The sequence below is a fragment of the Oenanthe melanoleuca genome, chromosome 4 (assembly GCF_029582105.1).
Source record: "Oenanthe melanoleuca isolate GR-GAL-2019-014 chromosome 4, OMel1.0, whole genome shotgun sequence".
NCBI classification, from domain to species: Eukaryota; Metazoa; Chordata; class Aves; order Passeriformes; family Muscicapidae; genus Oenanthe; species Oenanthe melanoleuca.
The window spans coordinates 32,297,301-32,315,923 of record NC_079337.1 but is presented as its reverse complement, the minus strand read 5'-3'; the positions used below and the strand labels follow the sequence as shown (position 1 = coordinate 32,315,923).

At 42.8% G+C, this 18,623-nt stretch overlaps 1 protein-coding gene across 1 annotated transcript in view; it reads right to left on the bottom strand.

The window, feature by feature from the left end:
* The window catches only part of CPE (carboxypeptidase E), a 53,289-nt gene extending 35,449 nt beyond the window's left edge, over nt 1–17,840 (bottom strand). The window contains exon 1 of the mRNA XM_056489200.1: nt 17,449–17,840. Within this exon, the coding sequence (XP_056345175.1) occupies nt 17,449–17,728 (280 nt within the window). The 5' untranslated portion in view covers nt 17,729–17,840. The remainder of the gene's footprint in view (nt 1–17,448) is intronic.
* Nucleotides 17,841–18,623: the final 783 nt, after the last annotated feature.

Below are 18,623 nucleotides of genomic sequence, written 5' to 3'. Positions count from 1 at the left end.
ATCTTCTTAACTCCCACACGATTCCAGAGTCCATCTGAGTCTTGGTAAATAGGCTTGCCATGATTCACAGTAAATACAACTGAAAAGATCTCAAAACAGACACATCTTTTTAACTGGCATCAAAACACTTCTTTCTCTTTTGATATAGCCTACAGAAAATCCTTCCTAGCACAGTGGGCACTCAGTAAACATTTTCTGCTAGCACACTATAATTGTTCACATAGCAACACATCAGCACTCTTGGGAGAATTCTGTTTCTTTTTATCTAAAGAACTTTCACAGACTTTAACATCAGCTAGATTCTTTCATGTCTTTTCTCTATTTGCAGTGAACTTAATGAAACAGTTATTCAAGATGCACCAAATCCCCCTAACCTATCTGCTCTTACTCCTTCAATACATGAGAAAGTTTTAGAAAGTTACCTTCGGTATTTTTGTTCCCATTCTCTAAGACCACTTCCTTTTTAAAGTTATTTATGTTTTTCCCCTTTGAAATTGCTGAGTTGCAGACAAAGCAAGCTCTTGACTTGAACATAGTTTAAGCAGAGCAGATCTTTGAAGCTTTTGAGCTTAATGTGAACATTTGAAACACTGTTTTCTGGGGATCTTTCATTTGGCCACATACCAGTGGTATTCTGGTTTGCCTTGATCCTCTGGTGAGCCAGGATCACTGTGTCCACAGTGTTACAGATACTGACCTCACTCTTGCAAGTCAAGGAAACAGGCTGGCCTGAGAAACCTTCCCTGAGTGCACTGCAACTTTTTTACAGAGCTTATAAAAGGTTCAAAAGATCTTTTTCTATAACGTGTAATAATGCTTCAAGTTTTGAAAAATGGGTCAATATATGCCAGGAAATCACCTGAGAAAAGACTTGGTAAAGAACTGGTGAACTTCAATGTGCCAATTCAATTCTTCAATTGTGTAAGAATGGCAAACTGAGACTTGAATTTCAACTATACCTTCACATTTCAAAATTATTCATGACTGGGTGATTTTATGAGTTTATTCATTTTTATAAAAACTTATTTAATTAAATTATATTAGGGAAAAAATCTTTGTTCAAGTGAAACATTGCCACTAAGAATTACAACCATTGCAGGAAAGGCCACTCCACAGCATCTTGACTGAACCAGGAAATCAAGGAATACAAACACAAGGCAGCAGTCTTTAGATTTTTGACAATTCACAAATTCAAAATAATTTTTTAAAAAAAATCACCAAGACTGTAACGTTTTTTAGATGGATATTTTTCCTCTTTCCTGTTTTGGTAATTTTTCCAGAACAACATCCAAAGAAATGTTAAAAATACATTTTTGCTTTTCAAAGCTTTAAAAATCAAAAGCAGCTTGGAAAGAGTTTCTTTTTTGATTTTGGTGTTTGGTTTTCAGTTGTTGGGGGTTTTTTGATCTCCCCCAGAGCTTAGCAAAAAAGCCTGGTCTTTGAAGTACTCTGAAATCTTAATTGCTGCTGGGGATAGCCAAGCAAATAGGAAAGAAAATCAGAGTATCAGTTTTGCACATGCTGAAGATCATTAAAGCTTTGCTAATAACATCAGTAAAAGCAGAACGTCCCAATTTATTGTGTATGTCACAATGGTCACAGTTGTCTGTGCATGACTAGAAATGGGAAAAGCATGGGCTTCACATACTGTATCTACCACTAAACCTTTTACTGTGCAAACTTAACAACACAAAACAACTTCCCACACGAATAATGATGTGCTAATTTGTATCTGCATAGTATGGTCAGACGATCTGGGATTCATTTGTTTATCAAACAGAAGAATTGACACAAGTCTCACAGCCATTGGTGCTGTGCCTCTTTTCAGATTTTCATACCACTGCTTTATGAAAAGGTAATTGCAGCATTAATAGGAAGGGCTGGGAAGGTTACCAGGTATCTGGTTTAATCCAGATTCTTACTTAAGATACAAACTAGAGTTAAGTCTTTCCAGTCTTTCAATTTTATTTTTTCTTACTGAGTATTCCAGGAGCTTTAAAGACCAGCTCAGGTATTACCTGACAGATTGGTGCACCTTCATGTCCACATTGATAAGCTTCTGTTACAGAGCCCAAGAAAGAGATTCTCTGCAGTCAGTAGCTGAGAGACTGGTCCTCCTTTCTGTGAGGACCTTTTGGAAGATTTCTGATACAAAATGTGCACAGACACATGAATACCTACACACAATCACATGATTTCAATTTACAGTAAGATATTTAATATTATTATTAATGGCTTGTGAAAACACATATAGCCCACCCTTGAGTCCTGCCTTCATAGCAATATATTAGCAATAAGCAATATATTAGACTAATATATTTATATATATATATATATATATATTTATATTTATTTATTTAAGCAATATATTAGACTCTGGATCCCTTGATGTCACTGGCAAAATTTCAATTGACTTCATTGTATACAGAACTGAATCCCACATAGATTTTCATGCTTTATAATTCTGACTGCTTTCCTGGAAGATAGACTGTAAACCAGTTAATGGGAAAGCTGGAAGAAGCAACTCTTGACATACATTTCCTGAAATGCACTTATGCATGTCTGATAAACTGCTTCAAAAATTAAACAAGGGCTACCCAATTTGCCAAATAAACACAAGGAGAAATTATTCTGCATTAATTTCAACGAATTTTTAAACAACAAAGGTAACCAAAGGGAAAGTAACACAAAATCAGGATGTCTGAACTGAATTGGACCTATCTCAAATCTAAAGCTATCACAGGGAAGAACCTGATCCCCAGCCCTGTTTTTTGTAGAAGTATTAATGGTGAAATTACTAAATTTTTTTTTTTGCTTGCTTCCATTCCTAGACACTAGGTTAGACCATGTACACTTTTTCTTGCTCTTTTGCTCAGAAGTTTCCACTTGGACAATCACTGCAATGACAGATCCCAGCTCATAAGGGACTGCAGCAATCATCTCACCATCTGCTGAACCACTGATGTCATCATTTGTGTATTCCTTTTATGTATCTAAATGTAAATGTGATTTCTATCTCTGTTCAAAGCTTTGAAAGGAACATTTAATGATAGAGCTATAAATAACAGGGGAGGATCTCTATCTGTGGTTTCTCTCTGGCCTTTTTAATGTACATTTCCTTTTACAGCCACAGCTGCTTCAATTTTCCTGAGATTCTTCTGGAGAATCTCCTACAGAAAGGGTTTCTGCTCTAAACCACAATGTTATAAACAGATTGCTGACTAATGTGCCATGTTCTTGTTGTACATTACAAATACAGCTTCCTTCTAGACAGTACAATCTTGATACACCCTATAATGAAGCCTTTAAGGCTGGAGGAAACAGAAAGTCTACACAATCTGTAGCAAAGCCACATTTTTTAGTCTTCTCTGTTTCTTCTCCTCTATTTCGCCCTTGTATTTTGAGAGCCTGCTTTTAAAAGACAACTGCAGTGACTTTTAAAAAGGGTAAAAATGATAGAATTAACAGCAAAAAGAAAGGAAGAAAAAAAAGTTTTAAATGAATATTTGTCTAGAAAATATACATTCCCCACTTTCTAGGGTGCAATGAGTCTGAGTTATAACTGGAAGCTTGCCTAGGTTTCGACCTACATTTTTTACACCAGCAACAGGGTACAGTCTATTTAACTCAATGTTCATATATTTAATACAAATAATCTGGGAAGTGCTCCCAGATGGCAGGCACTGTCAATAAGTGAATTTTAATTCGTTCAGCTGTGGATGATCACTTTTCCTTTGCAACATGCAGCTCTCCTCCTGACACTAGTTAGCAGCATGATGCTCAGTGTCCTGCCTCATATCAATCTGCTTCATGCTGGAGGAAAAGAAAAACAACATGAGATCTGTAATTTATATTTAAAGATAGTTAAAGTAAATTTTGATACCAAGTGAATAAGGAACTCATAGAGACACCATATTCTGTGCTGACAAGTCCATACAAGGTGGGTGAGTATGAGCAGAAGACAATGCCACTAAGTCAGAGAGGAAACTAAAAAAACCTTTTTTTTTTCTTGTTTAGATCATCCTAATCCTTTCAGCTCCTAGGAAAGAGAAAATGAAGAATGGGCTGGACTGCACCAGACAGTTTTTCCAGTTTCTGTGGTGCCTGGCCAACTCAGACACCAAATGATTCCCTGCCAGAGGCTGCCACAAGCTGTGCAAGCCCTGCTGGCCCAGGGCCCCAGAGGGTGAGCTCCAGCACAGGCACAAATATTCTCTGCACCTTTGAGGAGGAAGTCAGAGGTATTCATGGGCACTAAATCTTCTTCTAGTCTTCAGATCAAATAACCAAGCACTCCACACTGACTTCACATTGTGATTTCACTGGGATACCAGGAGCAGCAGTGGAATGCTCTCCAAAGGTGCAATTTTCCTGGGACAAACCTTAGGACGCATAAATCTAATGACAGCTCTGTTTATAGGAGCCTTTTATTGATTCTTCATACAGGACACATTCCACCTTCTGATGATTCAGCTCTTTTTAACCACAAGTTTCTAAAATTGCCCCCATCATATGGAATCATATTTTAGTAATCCACTGAATACAGAATATCCATCATTAAAATAAATCCATTGTATCTACAGTGCTATTGCAGTGGCATTTTGAGAATAATGTGTCATTAGCCACCTATGGCTGGTCATTTCAAAAGCACATTTCCACATCATTAGTTCTCAGGGCTACTGGTAAAATACATCACAAAACTTATGATACATTCATCTGTGTTCATTTCACTTCACATTAACAATAAATTTAAAGAATTGTGTTGGACATTCCAGACAAGAAAGCTTCATTGCTACTATTTCAATTTCAGACAGTCAAGTCACCAGACTCTGCAACTCAGCAGAATGCTATGTAGCACAACTGGTGCTATTTCAGATCCTATTGTTTCTCAGTTCTATCACCTTTTCTCATACTGAAATATTCACTAATCAGCTGTAGTCAGCTCATTTAAGTGCTGTGGAAATGCAGCAAGAATGGAAGCAGCATTCTATCCCTGGAAATGAATGGAATGGAGAAAAAACAAAAGTTAATTCCCACACTACAAATACTGTATGTCAAATGCCAGTGTCTGGATAACTAAAATAAATGGAAGATTTTGTAACAATGAAGTATCATCTGGCCAAAATCAGCAGCTCCAGAAATTAAGTTTTTGAGCACAAATACTAAAGCTGAAAACCAACAAGCCCCCTGCACCAAGCAGTGTAGGTGGCTTACACCCTGGATCCCCAGGGCCAGTCCCTCCTGATCCTTCCCCACGGATGGAGAAGGCTACTCCTGGCCCCACAGGGTCTTTTACAAGTACTTACTTGTGGGTTTATCGAGGCCAAAGGGCCCACAGTCATGCAGGGGTAGCTTCACAGCCTCTCAGGCTGATTTTAATCCATGTGCACACTGTGGAGGTGTGTGGCATACCTTGGACGTGCTGTGAGAGTAGGAAGATGCCTGGGAAGCTATAAGATTTGACAAGGTAATGCTGGAAGACTGCTCAGGGGTGACAGCAGCAAACAGCTCTGTGGCAGTAACATCTGTACCACCATGAGGTGGGTCTTGGGGTGAACTGACACCCAAATCATGCCCAAACATTTTTTCAGAAAGAAGTGAATGACAGCATTAAAAACAAGCAAACAAAACACAGCAATCTGACTTGCAAACTAGGCATTGGGGGCTGGGAGCAGGCTGGGAATACAAGTTGTTTGGCTTTCTTCCTGTGCCCTATATTCATTTTGTTAAAACAGAACTAAGCTGTAAAAACATTAAGCATCAAACATATTCATTCTAAAGCTATTTGAAGGAGTGAGGACATCCACAGCTATGTATTTCTTGGGTCCTGCACTTGAAGCAAAATTATATGAAGAATTTGTTTTGGCACCAAAGTCAGAGCTCCAGAATAAAAGCTTAAAACCTAAAGATTTGTGGAACAGACCCCATGCCCTTGTTTCATGTTATTATTGTACTGTACAGTTCACAGCAATATCTAAGAAATATCAATCACATCAATACCTGAGGACCAGGGTTACACTGCTGCAGAACCCTGTCAGAAGTGCTTTCCATCAGTAGTTTCAGAACATTGGTAAGCTGAGAATGTAAAAATGTCTATCAAGCTTATGAATAATTATCAAGACTGGACTTCAAATTCCATCCAGTTTTATGTCTAGCCAGGAGAACAAAGCCTCTAGCTCATTTTCCTTCTAGCCACTTTCCTTACCATGCCCAGCCTACAGAAAAACCTCCACACTGGAACTCAAACTCAGACAGGAATATTTTCTGTATTTATCTTATCTTATTATTATCTTTAACCATTCATATCTGTCTGGGGGAAAAGTCACGAGAATAATTCAGTATCATGATAATAATTATCAAAGAACAAAATGGTGAAAATTTATAAGCATCTGAGGCATGTCAGCACTGTTCATATAAGCTCCTTTGGAAGATAACTCCCACTCCAGAGTGGTATTAAGGAAAGCAGATGAAGATTCTTTGATATAAATAGACCAGAGATAAGGTTTATCTTAGTCTCTACAAACTGTCTTTCTTCTCAAATCCTTTGCTAAAAAATACATTTTTGAAGGTACAAGTCACACTAAAAGAAAATATTCTGTCTTGATATCATGGACTCTGAAGTAAGCTAAAGGGACTCTGTCACTTAACACTGCAAAATTACAACTTGCTTTTCCTTAATACACAATATGATCTTGTATTGCTTCAAGGTGGTGGAGCTGTAGTTCCCAAGCAGCTTTGCAGTGAAAAGGCTTATTTTTAAAAAAAATGTGTCTGCCTTCACATTCACACCTGAAGAAACATGCAAAAAGTGTGTAAATGTGCAGAGAATATTTCAAATATGTGCTGACTGAGTATAAAGCAAACTTCTGAAATTCCTTGTGCTGCTTCCCAAAGCCCCACTTCATCTCTGTATGAGCTGTGATTTTTCAGAATGTTTTTGTGCACAAGACAGTTTCTCAAAGACCCTGTCACTCCTGTAGCTTGTCTTACAAACATAAATCCAACCACGTTGGCCAACTCCTACTGTAACAGAGCTGCACCTTTAAATACCACTAATGCCAGATGGTCTCAGCATATAAAGCAGCGTGAGACAACATATTAATGCTACTCAAACAAGCAACTTGTGCTAGCAGCAGACCAATGAAATCAGTCTCAGGCTGCTAATCCTATCTGTCTCCATGGCAACATCTATTTCAGACAATTCTTCAATTTTCAAGTCAGATGAGCTTCTTGGCTCCTAAACTTCCCTATTCAGGAGGTGTTCCATTGTCAGGTACTTTTTCATTTTGTATTGGCAACTGTTACAATACAGATTTTATTTTTATCAGCTGCTTCATGGAGTTTCAAGGAACAGATGCTCCCCTATTTCTGTTTATTTATAGGCTTTTCCACTAAAGATTTGTACTGAAAGATTTTCACTGAAGGTTAGCAATATTTATTTTGACTATGGATTTGTTCCCTTAATTGCAACACGTGGAAACCTTGCAAATATTGATGTCTCTGTTGTGACTCTCCCTGTTGGCACTGGGAAAAAAGGAATTGGCTCTTTCTTTATATTTATCTGCTATGAAGGCAGATTTTTAAACAAAACAAAAAACTGTATCTGCAGCAGGCAAATAGGGAGAGAAACTCTTGATGACTCCTCACCACATGTCCATTAGCACAGCTAAGCTAACAAAAAGATTGGGGCTACTAGCTGCTAGGAAAAAAGTCTGACAGGAAGCAGGTAGGAACTGCCTCTTAAAGGCAGATCAGATGCTGAACCTCATGCTGCCTCTCATTACCTGTACACCAGGTGCATGGCACAGCCACATGCAAGCCCAGCATGGAAGCTGAGAACCTGGGCATGGAGAGGGGAACCTGAGTCAAAGGGAGAGAGTCTTCTTACCCAAAAACACAAAAAATTCCCAGCAGAGCCAGGAAAGCAGCTGGCCATCCTTTACCACAAAATAGCTTTTCCTCTCTATGAAACAACTTCTTACAATCACAATGTTTAAAATTTAAGCATGTGGAAGCCCAGCCCCCAACCCCACAGCTTTTTTTCCTCTCCATCCCTTTATGAACTGATGCCACCAAAGAGAAGGAAGACATTTCATCCATAATGACATGAACCACACATTCCCTAAGTGCTATTACAAAATCAGAGCCACATTTAGCTTTCTTTTCATAGGGTACACATGCAAGTTGGCTTTAACATTTAGGATTCATTATTACCACAATTTATAAGCCTACTGCTTAAATTCAGATCAATAGCCTGGACTGTATTCAGTTTGATTTGTGGATGCTCAGCAGCTGGGTGGGATGAAAAATTTAAGCATGGTCTAGTCTTACCAGGTGCAGATTTGATATGGAGAGTCAGCTTACCATAGTCACAAGGCTTCCTTCATTTTTCAGGTGTGTAAAAAGTGTCTATTTATGTCTTAGACTCACTCCAATTTTGCCTATAGCTCTAGATCTGTACTTTTGTGCAATAAGCCAATATGCTGCCAAAGCTGCAAAATATTTGGTTCAGCACAGGAAAAAAAGGTTTATTTTGAATGATCAATGTGCAAGGAATGCACCACTCATAACACTGAAGGACAACAATGTGTAACTCAAGGACAGTGATGCTGAGTTTGAGGCACCCAAAAATAAAATTTAAATGAGTGCTTTGCAGTCAGAAATGTCAGGAGAGGAGCATGTGGTAATTCACATGTATTATCCAGGTATCTCTAATGTGAGAAACTATGCAGAAAGTTTTAACCTTTGAAATGTCTCACTGTCCTTTCACCTTCTTTGTGTCTGAACTCTTAGTTGTATTTCTCATAACAAGGTGTTGTATGACTTCTCTTTTGTTTGGAGAATTAATATGACAAACATCTGGGCCATACTTTCTAGACACCTACCAAATCATTAGACTAGCAAGGATGTCTTTGCCAAGAGAACAGTTCAATAAACTTTGGCCAGTCTGATGTCTCCCCTGATTAAACAACTCTTTTCATTTGGCTTTAAGGCAAATCCATACCTAAGCATGGATACTCAAAATGGCATTCAGGTTGTTCTTGCTTTGGGCAGGCTCTGCAGCCAGAACAGTATCTTTGATCATAAATCAGGCAGCTCACACTCCACAGCCATGTGCAGCTCCATGCAATGAATAGCTGTCTCCATGGGACTTTATTTGCAAGCAAACAAGGATTTTGCTCATAATTCAGTTTGAACAACTACCAGGAAGCAGATACTGGCTTATGCAGTTATAAATGTCTTGCTTTGGAAATTAATTAAAAACAAATGTCTACTGCCTTTGAACTGCCAGCCACAGGTCTATGATTCAAGATTCTCTCTTATGTGGCCATTGTAGGTACACAGACACATCTCTAACATATGGCTTCATATTGGCCCAAACCTCACAGCCCTTTGTGACAGGAAGGTGTGACCAATGCCAATTCAGACAGCACAGCACTGGCACCCTGCAGGAAACCTCCATTTCAAAGGGAAGGGCACCATGGACCGAAACCTCACTTTTAGCCTAGGATCCTTTTCCCCAGCAGTGCCCTGAAAGCAGCAAGAGAGGCAACAACTTCATTGTTTCAGGGGCAGCTATTGCACCTCAGCACACACAGTCATTTCTTCACAGTATGGTAGAACTTCTGTTCCACAATCCAAAACCTCAGCACATGAAGCTGGAACTAGCTGAGTTTCAGCACTGCTGCTCTGCAGAGCTTCTGGCCATCCCCAGCACACCAGCAACTTTAAACTTTTCCTGAGATGATACAAGCTGATGCTTGGTAGACAAAAGAGCTCCATTTCCTGTCCCACAGAAGATCAAACCTGCCCGTTCTGCCACAGTTTTACTGATAAAGATATTTTTCAACCTTTTCACTACATAAGACCCTTGAAGTCTTCATTTAGCCCCAGCATACTAGAAAATAACCTTCATATATAACACCCTATTCCCACTGAATTCATTGAACACTGGCTTTTGATGTGCACCTTACTCCAAAATGAAGTTTACACCCTTTACTCTGCTCCTTGTAACCCAGCAATCATTTCAATTACCTTACCCAGAAGCCTTAAAGTACATCCTGTGGGTTTGCACTTTTCTTGATTCCACAAAATTTTAAGAGAATTGAGTTACTACTCCACAGTTTAATTCCCAGTTCAATTGGAGGGGAAAAAAACCCCCAGGAACACAAAACAAGTCTCTATGGTAATATGTGCATGAGAGTTTTGTTTAAAAAGAAAATGTAGACAAAAAAAAAGATGTGACATGATGTTTTGGTTTTGGCTTTTTTTTTTTTTTCTTTCCCTTAGGAGGAGCATGAATTTAAATAGGACTCAACAAAATAAATTAATCTGCTGAAAAAACCTCAGACAGGGTTCATATATGTTTTGCAAAGATGGAACAACAAACACAACAAGGTAAATTAGAAGATGAAGGCTGGGATTCACCAGATCTTAACCATAAGTTCTTGCATACATTTCTAAGTCAGAATCCTACCCAATGTTAGCTCCTCTCACAGTCAGTAGAGAAAATAGATGCTTGCAGCCTAGCCAAGAGGTGCTCCTGCTGACCAGGAAAAGGGAGATTACAGCATGAATATGCATGCCCAGTATGCAGGCTTCAAAATCACATGCCATCTCTGAAAACAGAAATCAGATTTAATGAACACAGAACTAATGTCTAACAAGTTTTAATACTAAATTATCAGCTGAGTCTAGCAGCAACTCCACTGTTACAACCAAAAATTTGTGTTTATTCTGAAATCAGAAGACCTCTCTTGTGTTTTTCACCCTCCATTTAAAGGCTTGAGATATTGACCACTAAATTACAGAACAATAAAATTTCTCCTGAAAAAAATAAAATAAAATATTTTAATAGTGAGGTCAATTTTGATAAATCAATCACAACTTACTGGCTTTAACAACACGTGTCATAAAATCTTGGGAAATATCCACGCTTTATAGACTCCTCACAAATTCTCTAGAGTTTGCATTATTGTTACCCTAACAAAACATCACTTTTAGCCAAGACACCGACAGAACAAACCCCCCTTCTGTTTTCTCTGGGAACTGTTAAGGCATTCTGAAGGTGTGGGAGGTGATGACAACTCTTCTCTTCGAAAGGAATTAAAGTAATCAACTCTTTCAAAAGGAGTGGGATTGTCAAACCAGTCGGGGTCAGATCGACCAACCCTGAATATTCTGCAATACTTAGACTCATTTTGAGCCTGAAAAGTAAAACAATGCCTTCTGCAGAGTCAAGTTTATGCTTAATGATTAAAGACGTTTTTACCCCAGCTTGTTTACCATGTGTGTTATTCCAGTAAATAAAAGATAGAGCTGCAGAGATGCAGTAGCTGGGATGCACTGTTTCTGCAGGTAGCACACAGACTCTATTAGCCCTTTTTTAAATGTCCTAACAAAAAGGGAAATCTCTGAATGCCCCAGTCAGCCAAGGGATTTGGAGTATCTGGACATTGTATCTGCGGAGAACACTGCAGACTGCCTAACCACGCTCTCTGGGAATTTCCATTGACTTCAATGGGAACGTGAACAGCACTAACAAGCAGCTGCGAATGTGACCTGTAAACGTGTCTGCCTCTCCGTGATTTGCACCAGTTCTGTGAGACATCCACAGTGTACTCTACACCTCTATTTTTAGCTGAACGTGAGAACTGAGACAGGATGAAATCAGAACTATTAAGGAAATATTATTTAAGAAAGATAAAATTAAGGAAGAAAAATCTAAAAGTCTAAAAAAAATTCACTCAGCACGTACATGCAGCCATCTTCATGCTGCTCTACAGCCCTCCTGAGACCTGCACACAACCTCCACTGTCTGTGACGGACACTGAACATCCCGCTCTGAATGCAGGCAGCACCACAATTGTCCTGTCAGAAACTACCCAGGCCAAGTGCTGGCTGTTTGACTTCAGGGGGATCCTCTAGCCGGCACAAAAATCCATAAGGGATTTTGCTGGAAAAGTAATTACAGCTTGTCGTCCTTCTGTAGCACGCAGGAGGTACAGCCCGCCCCAGATCTGCGCTCCCAGCAGGCGAGTCAGTGGCACATCCCCGACAGCGTTTGATGAGAAAGCCAGAACATCCTCACCCCTCTGAAAGAAAAGCTGTTCCCTGAGGAAAGACAATTTCAAATGCAGAAGGGTAGATGAGGAGTAAGTGCAATCATGCTTTACTCTGCATTTTCTATCCATTCCTACAGAGACACCAGCAGCTGCCCTGCTCTGCTTGCTGCAGGTGCCCAGACAGCAGCTCACCTTTAAAGAGGATTGCAAACCTAAGCCAGGAGAGCAGCTAAACCACAGCTGACAGAAGGGGGGAAAGCACAACACAGCACAGCATCTCCTGTATTCCTGATACAAAGTTTTCTGCTGACACCCACCTATTTGCAACCCCTGCCTTCACGCAGTGCAGCTGGATGAGTAAGAACAAAGTGCACACACATTTACCAGCAAACAGCCCTGTACCCTTCAACACCTCCCTTCAAAAAGGGAACACTGCATGAGTGGCCCTTGATATGCTACATCAAGAAATATTTTTAAATGGGTTTTGTGCAACAGTGATGAAGATATTAAGAGAAATTATTTTTCTCCCCGTAAATTCATCAGCTTTACTTATTGCAACTTCTTACCACTGAAAGTACCAGCTCCCACAGCTGAATATGGGAGCACTTCACTGACAGAATAAATACCTGTTTGCACTAGTAGACAGATCTTGGATTTCTCCATTCATCAATATATAGAGCCATGATTTTCACTTCTCTCTTTGTCACCCTCTAATTATTTTTTGTAGGAGGAAATGGTTCTGGCTGGGGTGTGAGAAACTGAGAGCCCCACATCTGGGGGCATTGGAGGGGCTAGTACAGGAGCAGCAATTTGGGAAGCATAGAAGCTTATTTAGGCTCAGTGCCAACAGTGACCGACCTAACTCATTTCCTCACCCTGCCAAGTGGAGTCTTTGATAAAGTGATGGGTCCAAGGATTGCCCTAGCTGAGTTGAACCTCATAAAATTGACTGAAGTCACACCCACAGGGCCCTGCAAATGTTCCAAGTCTCAGCTGCACTGCTGAAATCACACATGGTGTGCTCCTGTCCCCTCACCACTTCATGATACTTTGTTGTTTGAAACTGCAAACTATGTCATTGTCTAGAAAATCAGCTGTCTCACTCAACTACAAATTAACCACTTCCTTCTACTGGGAGAATTTTAAAGGTGTTTGTGGGGGAAAGGATGAACAATAAAATCATTAACATTCTGTTCAACAGAACATTTGACTTACACAGCAAGTGCCTATTTCTTCTCTCAGGAGTAGTCAGTATTCTCCTGCACATGAACTAAGGCAAAGTATTGCTTAATTTGTCCCAGAAAAAAAAAAATACAAACCTGTGTTTTACCATCAAACAACCTGTTTTCCCTTGGTCCACCATCAACCTCTTTCTCCTCCTTTTATCTGACCTTGCCATCTATCACCTTCTGTCAACTTTGCCAATTTTTGGTGAGCACAGGGACAAAGCTGTATTTTCTCATGTAAACAAAGCTATTCCAAAACATTTTGACAGCTTCTAGTCTACATTCATGCAACATCTTCTACACATAACCAATGACAGAGTTTCACTGCCTTGTCCTCAGCAACTCAAAGTGAGGTTTTCTGCCTTGGTATAAAACTTGATAAAGTTCAAATATCTTCATCCCTGGGTTGTGTTTTTCCTTATTCAAGGATTTCTTTTCCATCAGTGATTGCAGGCTCTAATCTCCCATACCAGTGCAATATCAACTAAAGGAATTGTTGCCACGATAAACATCCAAACAAATATCTTAAAAACCACAAAAACAAACAAACAAACAAAAAACTACCACAAAACATATAAAACTACAAATATTAGCCCAAATGCTGTTTGGCATGAAGCACAGCTGAAGCACAGGTAGTGTGGTGTTCAAGTTTGCAGGAAGGCAGCACATTCTCTAAGTGTTTAATGTAGCATCAGAAACTTCAGGCAGTCTCACACTTCAGGCATTCATCATGTCCCCGGGAAGAGCTCACTGAAGCTCAGCTCACAATGCCCAAGTGACTCATTTGGGTTTCCAAGATTTGCAAAGGCACTCAGTGTGATTATGCAAGAAACAGACTGGCTCCTACAAAGTCATTATGACTTCCAATGCAGTATCAGGACTTTAAGAAAATCCTCCTAATGAATATTTACCCCAGGAAAAAATGAGGCCTTTTATGATTTTTTTCCAGTTTCTTCATTTACTGAGGATTTTTTCCAGATGCCTTGGAGGTCTAAAACACATTTCTGAAGTTTTCCTATTTCTCTCAGGCAATTTTTTTCAAACATTGCACATATATTACAATTCATTTTCCAAAATAGCTGATACTCTAAAATTGAGGTGGATTTGTACGCTTGCATACAATCAAATGCATTCACACAATGCTATACAGCCATGCAATACATGTGATTATGCAATGGTTGCATGTATAGGCAGTATTTGATTTACTCAGTACAAAGCCTCTTTACTCAGTACAAAGAGTCTTTACTGATGCTCTGCTGACACTTTCCTGATCTATTTTGTCATCACCCTGCTCACTAAGTGAGCACAAACATTTTTTTTGTTTCACAGCTGTTCACTGGATGATTCAGGTATCATCCCTGTGTACTCATCAGCCTTCTAGAAGCACGAGTTCTCTATAGACTATAAATCTATGAACCACAGCATATATTTTGTTAATACTTCCCTATATTTAAAAAATAAATCTTGTGACACTCAGGATATCTTGAAGGAATAGATTATGTTCAGAACTTACAACTTTTTGGCTGTCTAGGAAAAATGAAAAGTGACTATATATGCATATATGTGTATCTTTGATTCCATCATTTTTTTTAATAATAATCAATGATGATGAATCAGATTCTAATCCTGCAAGCTTTACCATACAAAATATCCTTATTCTAGTTGTTGCCCTGGGAATCAAGCATGGATGCTCAGGGTGAGCAGGGTTCCCCCTTCAGGTATAAGCAGAATCAGTCTCACATTTCCTGCCAAGGGTGGTACAAGGCTCCACTTCTTTTACTGCACAGCTTAAAAAAGCTCCCATAGAAAAATAAACAGTGTTACCTTTTACTACACAGTAGAAGAAAGGGTTTTTAAGAAGAAAACACCTCTAATGCAACCATTGGCAGAATATACAGGTGCTTAGGCTCTGTAATAAAGAAGCAGGGTGGTATCAATGCTTTTACAATTCTTTCTGAGGAGGGTAACTGTGCATGAGGTCTGCCATGCTGCCCTTCCCAAAAAGATCCCGAGCTTCTCCCATGCGCCGCTGCAGAGAGGAGCAGCTCTCCACTTTTTGGGAATTGTTCAGAACCTCACAGAACGAAAGTGAGGATTGAAATAAAACAATGAATTTGCTCGGGTTCAAACCCTGGTTAATCCCCTTCAAAAACCAGCATTTTCAGCGTCCGCCACTAAAGATTGCCGGGACTCATCACATTCCCTGGCACGTGATTTGGACATTGCAACATGTGGCAGTTTTGTCTATAGGGCTCCCTTAGTAAGGGGCCGAGCACGTTCCAGGAAATGTTTGACACTGTCTGTAGCTTGTGTGTGGATGCAGTCCATAAGAATTTTTCTTTTCTGAGGTTTGTTATTCATATACTGCTGGATTCCCTTTAGCCTGGGCTCAATGACAAACCCGTTCTCGCATCACCGACACCAAGAGAAGTGTCTCCAGGAAGGGGCATAGCCCCATCTCAGACTGCACAGTGTGCTTTTCTTCTTGTCCCTTCCAGCTGGCTTGACACAACAGTCTCATAAATGAGCTATAGTGACTATTCCCTGGCAGCAGAGCAAAATCCCAGCAATAACTCCTATCATTCAAGTGTGCAAATAACACAGCAGCAATAGACTCATTCTTAGCTTCAGGATCCTCACCCTCTCTTATCAAGATGGCAACACACCACAAAGAAATTTTTCAAATTTCACTGCATTCCCTACATTTTTTCATTTCAACACCATACTTTCTTACCCTGCCTTCCTCTTACACCCTCCTTATGTCCAATATCCTATAACCTCCAAGTTCTATCTGTAGCACCAACATTTAAGTCTCTTGAGGATACAAAGCAAGGTTATATTCAGGTCATAAAGCAGAATATTAAGCACTAATTGTATTGGCCAAATCCCCGGAGAGCCACAGAAGCCACACCTCCTCATAAAAGTCACGGACTTCCAGACCTGTGCTGTAAGCCAGTGAGGGAAATGTGGGGACACGACCGCAGGAGGCTGATGGCTGGGCCAAAGGTACCGAGCAGCTTTCACGGAGAGCCCTTTCACATACAGACATCAGCGACACTATCGATTCTAGAAGCAGAAACAATGACACGGACACAATCGTAGGTGTAATCCAAGCGCACGGCATCGATCACATTCCCTCTGATAAAGATGTCCCAAACTCCAAGCACACCCAACCGCGTATCCCGAGGCAGCCGCGCCGGTGCCCGCAGCGTGCCGCGGTGGGTGACACATCCCGGGGACAGCCCGGCCGGGGTACGCCGCTCCCCGGGCATCTCACACGGCTCCCGTGGGTACCTCACACCGCTCCCCGGGCATCTCACACCGCTCCCCGGGCATCTCACACGGCTCCCGTGGGTACCTCACACCGCTCCCCTGGGCATCTCACACCGCTCCCGTGGGCATCTCACACCGCTCCTAATGGGCATCTCACACCGCTCCAGTGGGCATCTCACACCGCTCCCCGGGCATCTCACACCGCTCCTACGGGCATCTCACACCGCTCCCGTGGGCATCTCACACCGCTCCCCGGGCATCTCACACCGCTCCCCGGGCATCTCACACGGCTCCCGTGGGCATCTCACACCGCTCCACGGGCATCTCACACCGCTCCCCGGGCATCTCACACCGCTCCCATGGGCATCTCACACCGCTCCACGGGCATCTCACACCGCTCCCATGGGCATCTCACACCGCTCCCCGGGCATCTCACACCGCTCCATGGGCACCTCACACCGCTCCTATGGGCATCTCACACCGCTCCTATGGGCATCTCACACCGCTCCTATGGGCATCTCACACGGCTCCCGTGGGCATCTCACACAGCTCCACGGGCATTTCACACCGCTCCCGTGGGCACCTCACACCGCTCCACGGGCTCCCCCTCTCCACGCCGCTCCCCGGGCGCTGCGGTTCGTGCGGGGAAGGGCGGCCAGCGCCCGCCCTGCCAGCGAGCCCGCGCCGGGCGCCCGCTCCGGGCATTTTACGGAGAATCCAGGCGTTTCTGGCTGCAACGGGCGCTAAAGCCCCGGCAGCGGCACGAAGCGGCTGGCTGCCGGCTGCGGACGATGCCGGTGCCGGTGCCGCAGCGAGCGCTCGGGGGCAGCGGCCGCGCCCGCCGCCGGTACCTGCGCACAGGTGCGGGCAGCGCCCGTCCTTACCGGGCTCGTGCTCGCCGGGCCGGTCCGAGATCTCGATGACCAGGAGCTCCCGGCCCTCGGCGCTGCGCCCCACCGTGTAGATCCTGCTGATGGCGGGGCACTGCAGCCACACGGCCACCAGCGCCTCCCGCAGCTCGGCGTAGCGGTGGTACTCGAAGGAGATGCCCTCCTCGGCGCTCAGCCGCCGCCGCCGGCTGGCAGCCCCCGCCGCCGGCTCTGCCGCGGCCCGGCCGGCAGCGAGCACCGCGCACAGCGCCAGCAGCAGCACCCGCGCCGCCATCCCGCCCGCTGCTGCTCCCAGCGCCGGCTCGCCCAGCGAGGGAAAGAGGGGGGAGCCGGGGGCGGCGGGGCGGGGCGGGGCTGGGCGGCACGGCACGGCACGGCACGGCACGGCACGGCACGGCACGGCACGGCACCGCACGGCACCGCACGGCACGGCACGGCCGCTCCGCCCCGAGCCGCGTCCCGAGCGCTCCCCGCGGCCGCTCAGGCTGTTGTCATCCGCCAGCTGCGGGGAAAGCGCTGCGAGAGTCGGGCTGCGCCTGTTCCGCGCCGCCTCACCGGCTCATGCCGTCCCAGCGGGCTAACCCGCTGCCGCAAACGCAAAGTAACAGAGCGCTCCATGAATGGCTCCGTGCTGATGCAGGGCAACACAAATGAGCTTGATTGACAGGGAGAAACTCAAGCCGTCATCTGCAAGGTCGCTTTGCTCCTCATTCATGAGGCGTCTTTGCTGCATCACCAAAAGGAAAGGATAAAGCGAGACTTAGTTTCTGATGCTGACAGTACTCAGAGGGCACGCCCCAGTCCGTTCAAAGCAAATGCTCGTGTGAAGAACCATTCACCATACATTAATAAATCAGTTTCTTCCAGACCGCACATACTACAGGACTTCTGAAGCCGTGTTCTTTTCAACTTGTCTTCATAGGCATAGCTGTTTATGTTGAAACAGCCTGTAAAGGATGAGTTCTAGAAGAAAGAGGCTAAATGCTAAGAAGCAGCTTCCATTTCGCATTGCTGATTTGGCCTTTGGGAGTTGTTTTGCTTGTTTGTGTGTTTGTCTGTTTGTTTTGTTAGGGTTTTTTTTAATGGGCACAAAGGCTTGCTGGAAAATTTTAGAGGTTCAAAATTTTGGAAAGTGCACATCCAATTAATCCTTCTACAAACATAACTTT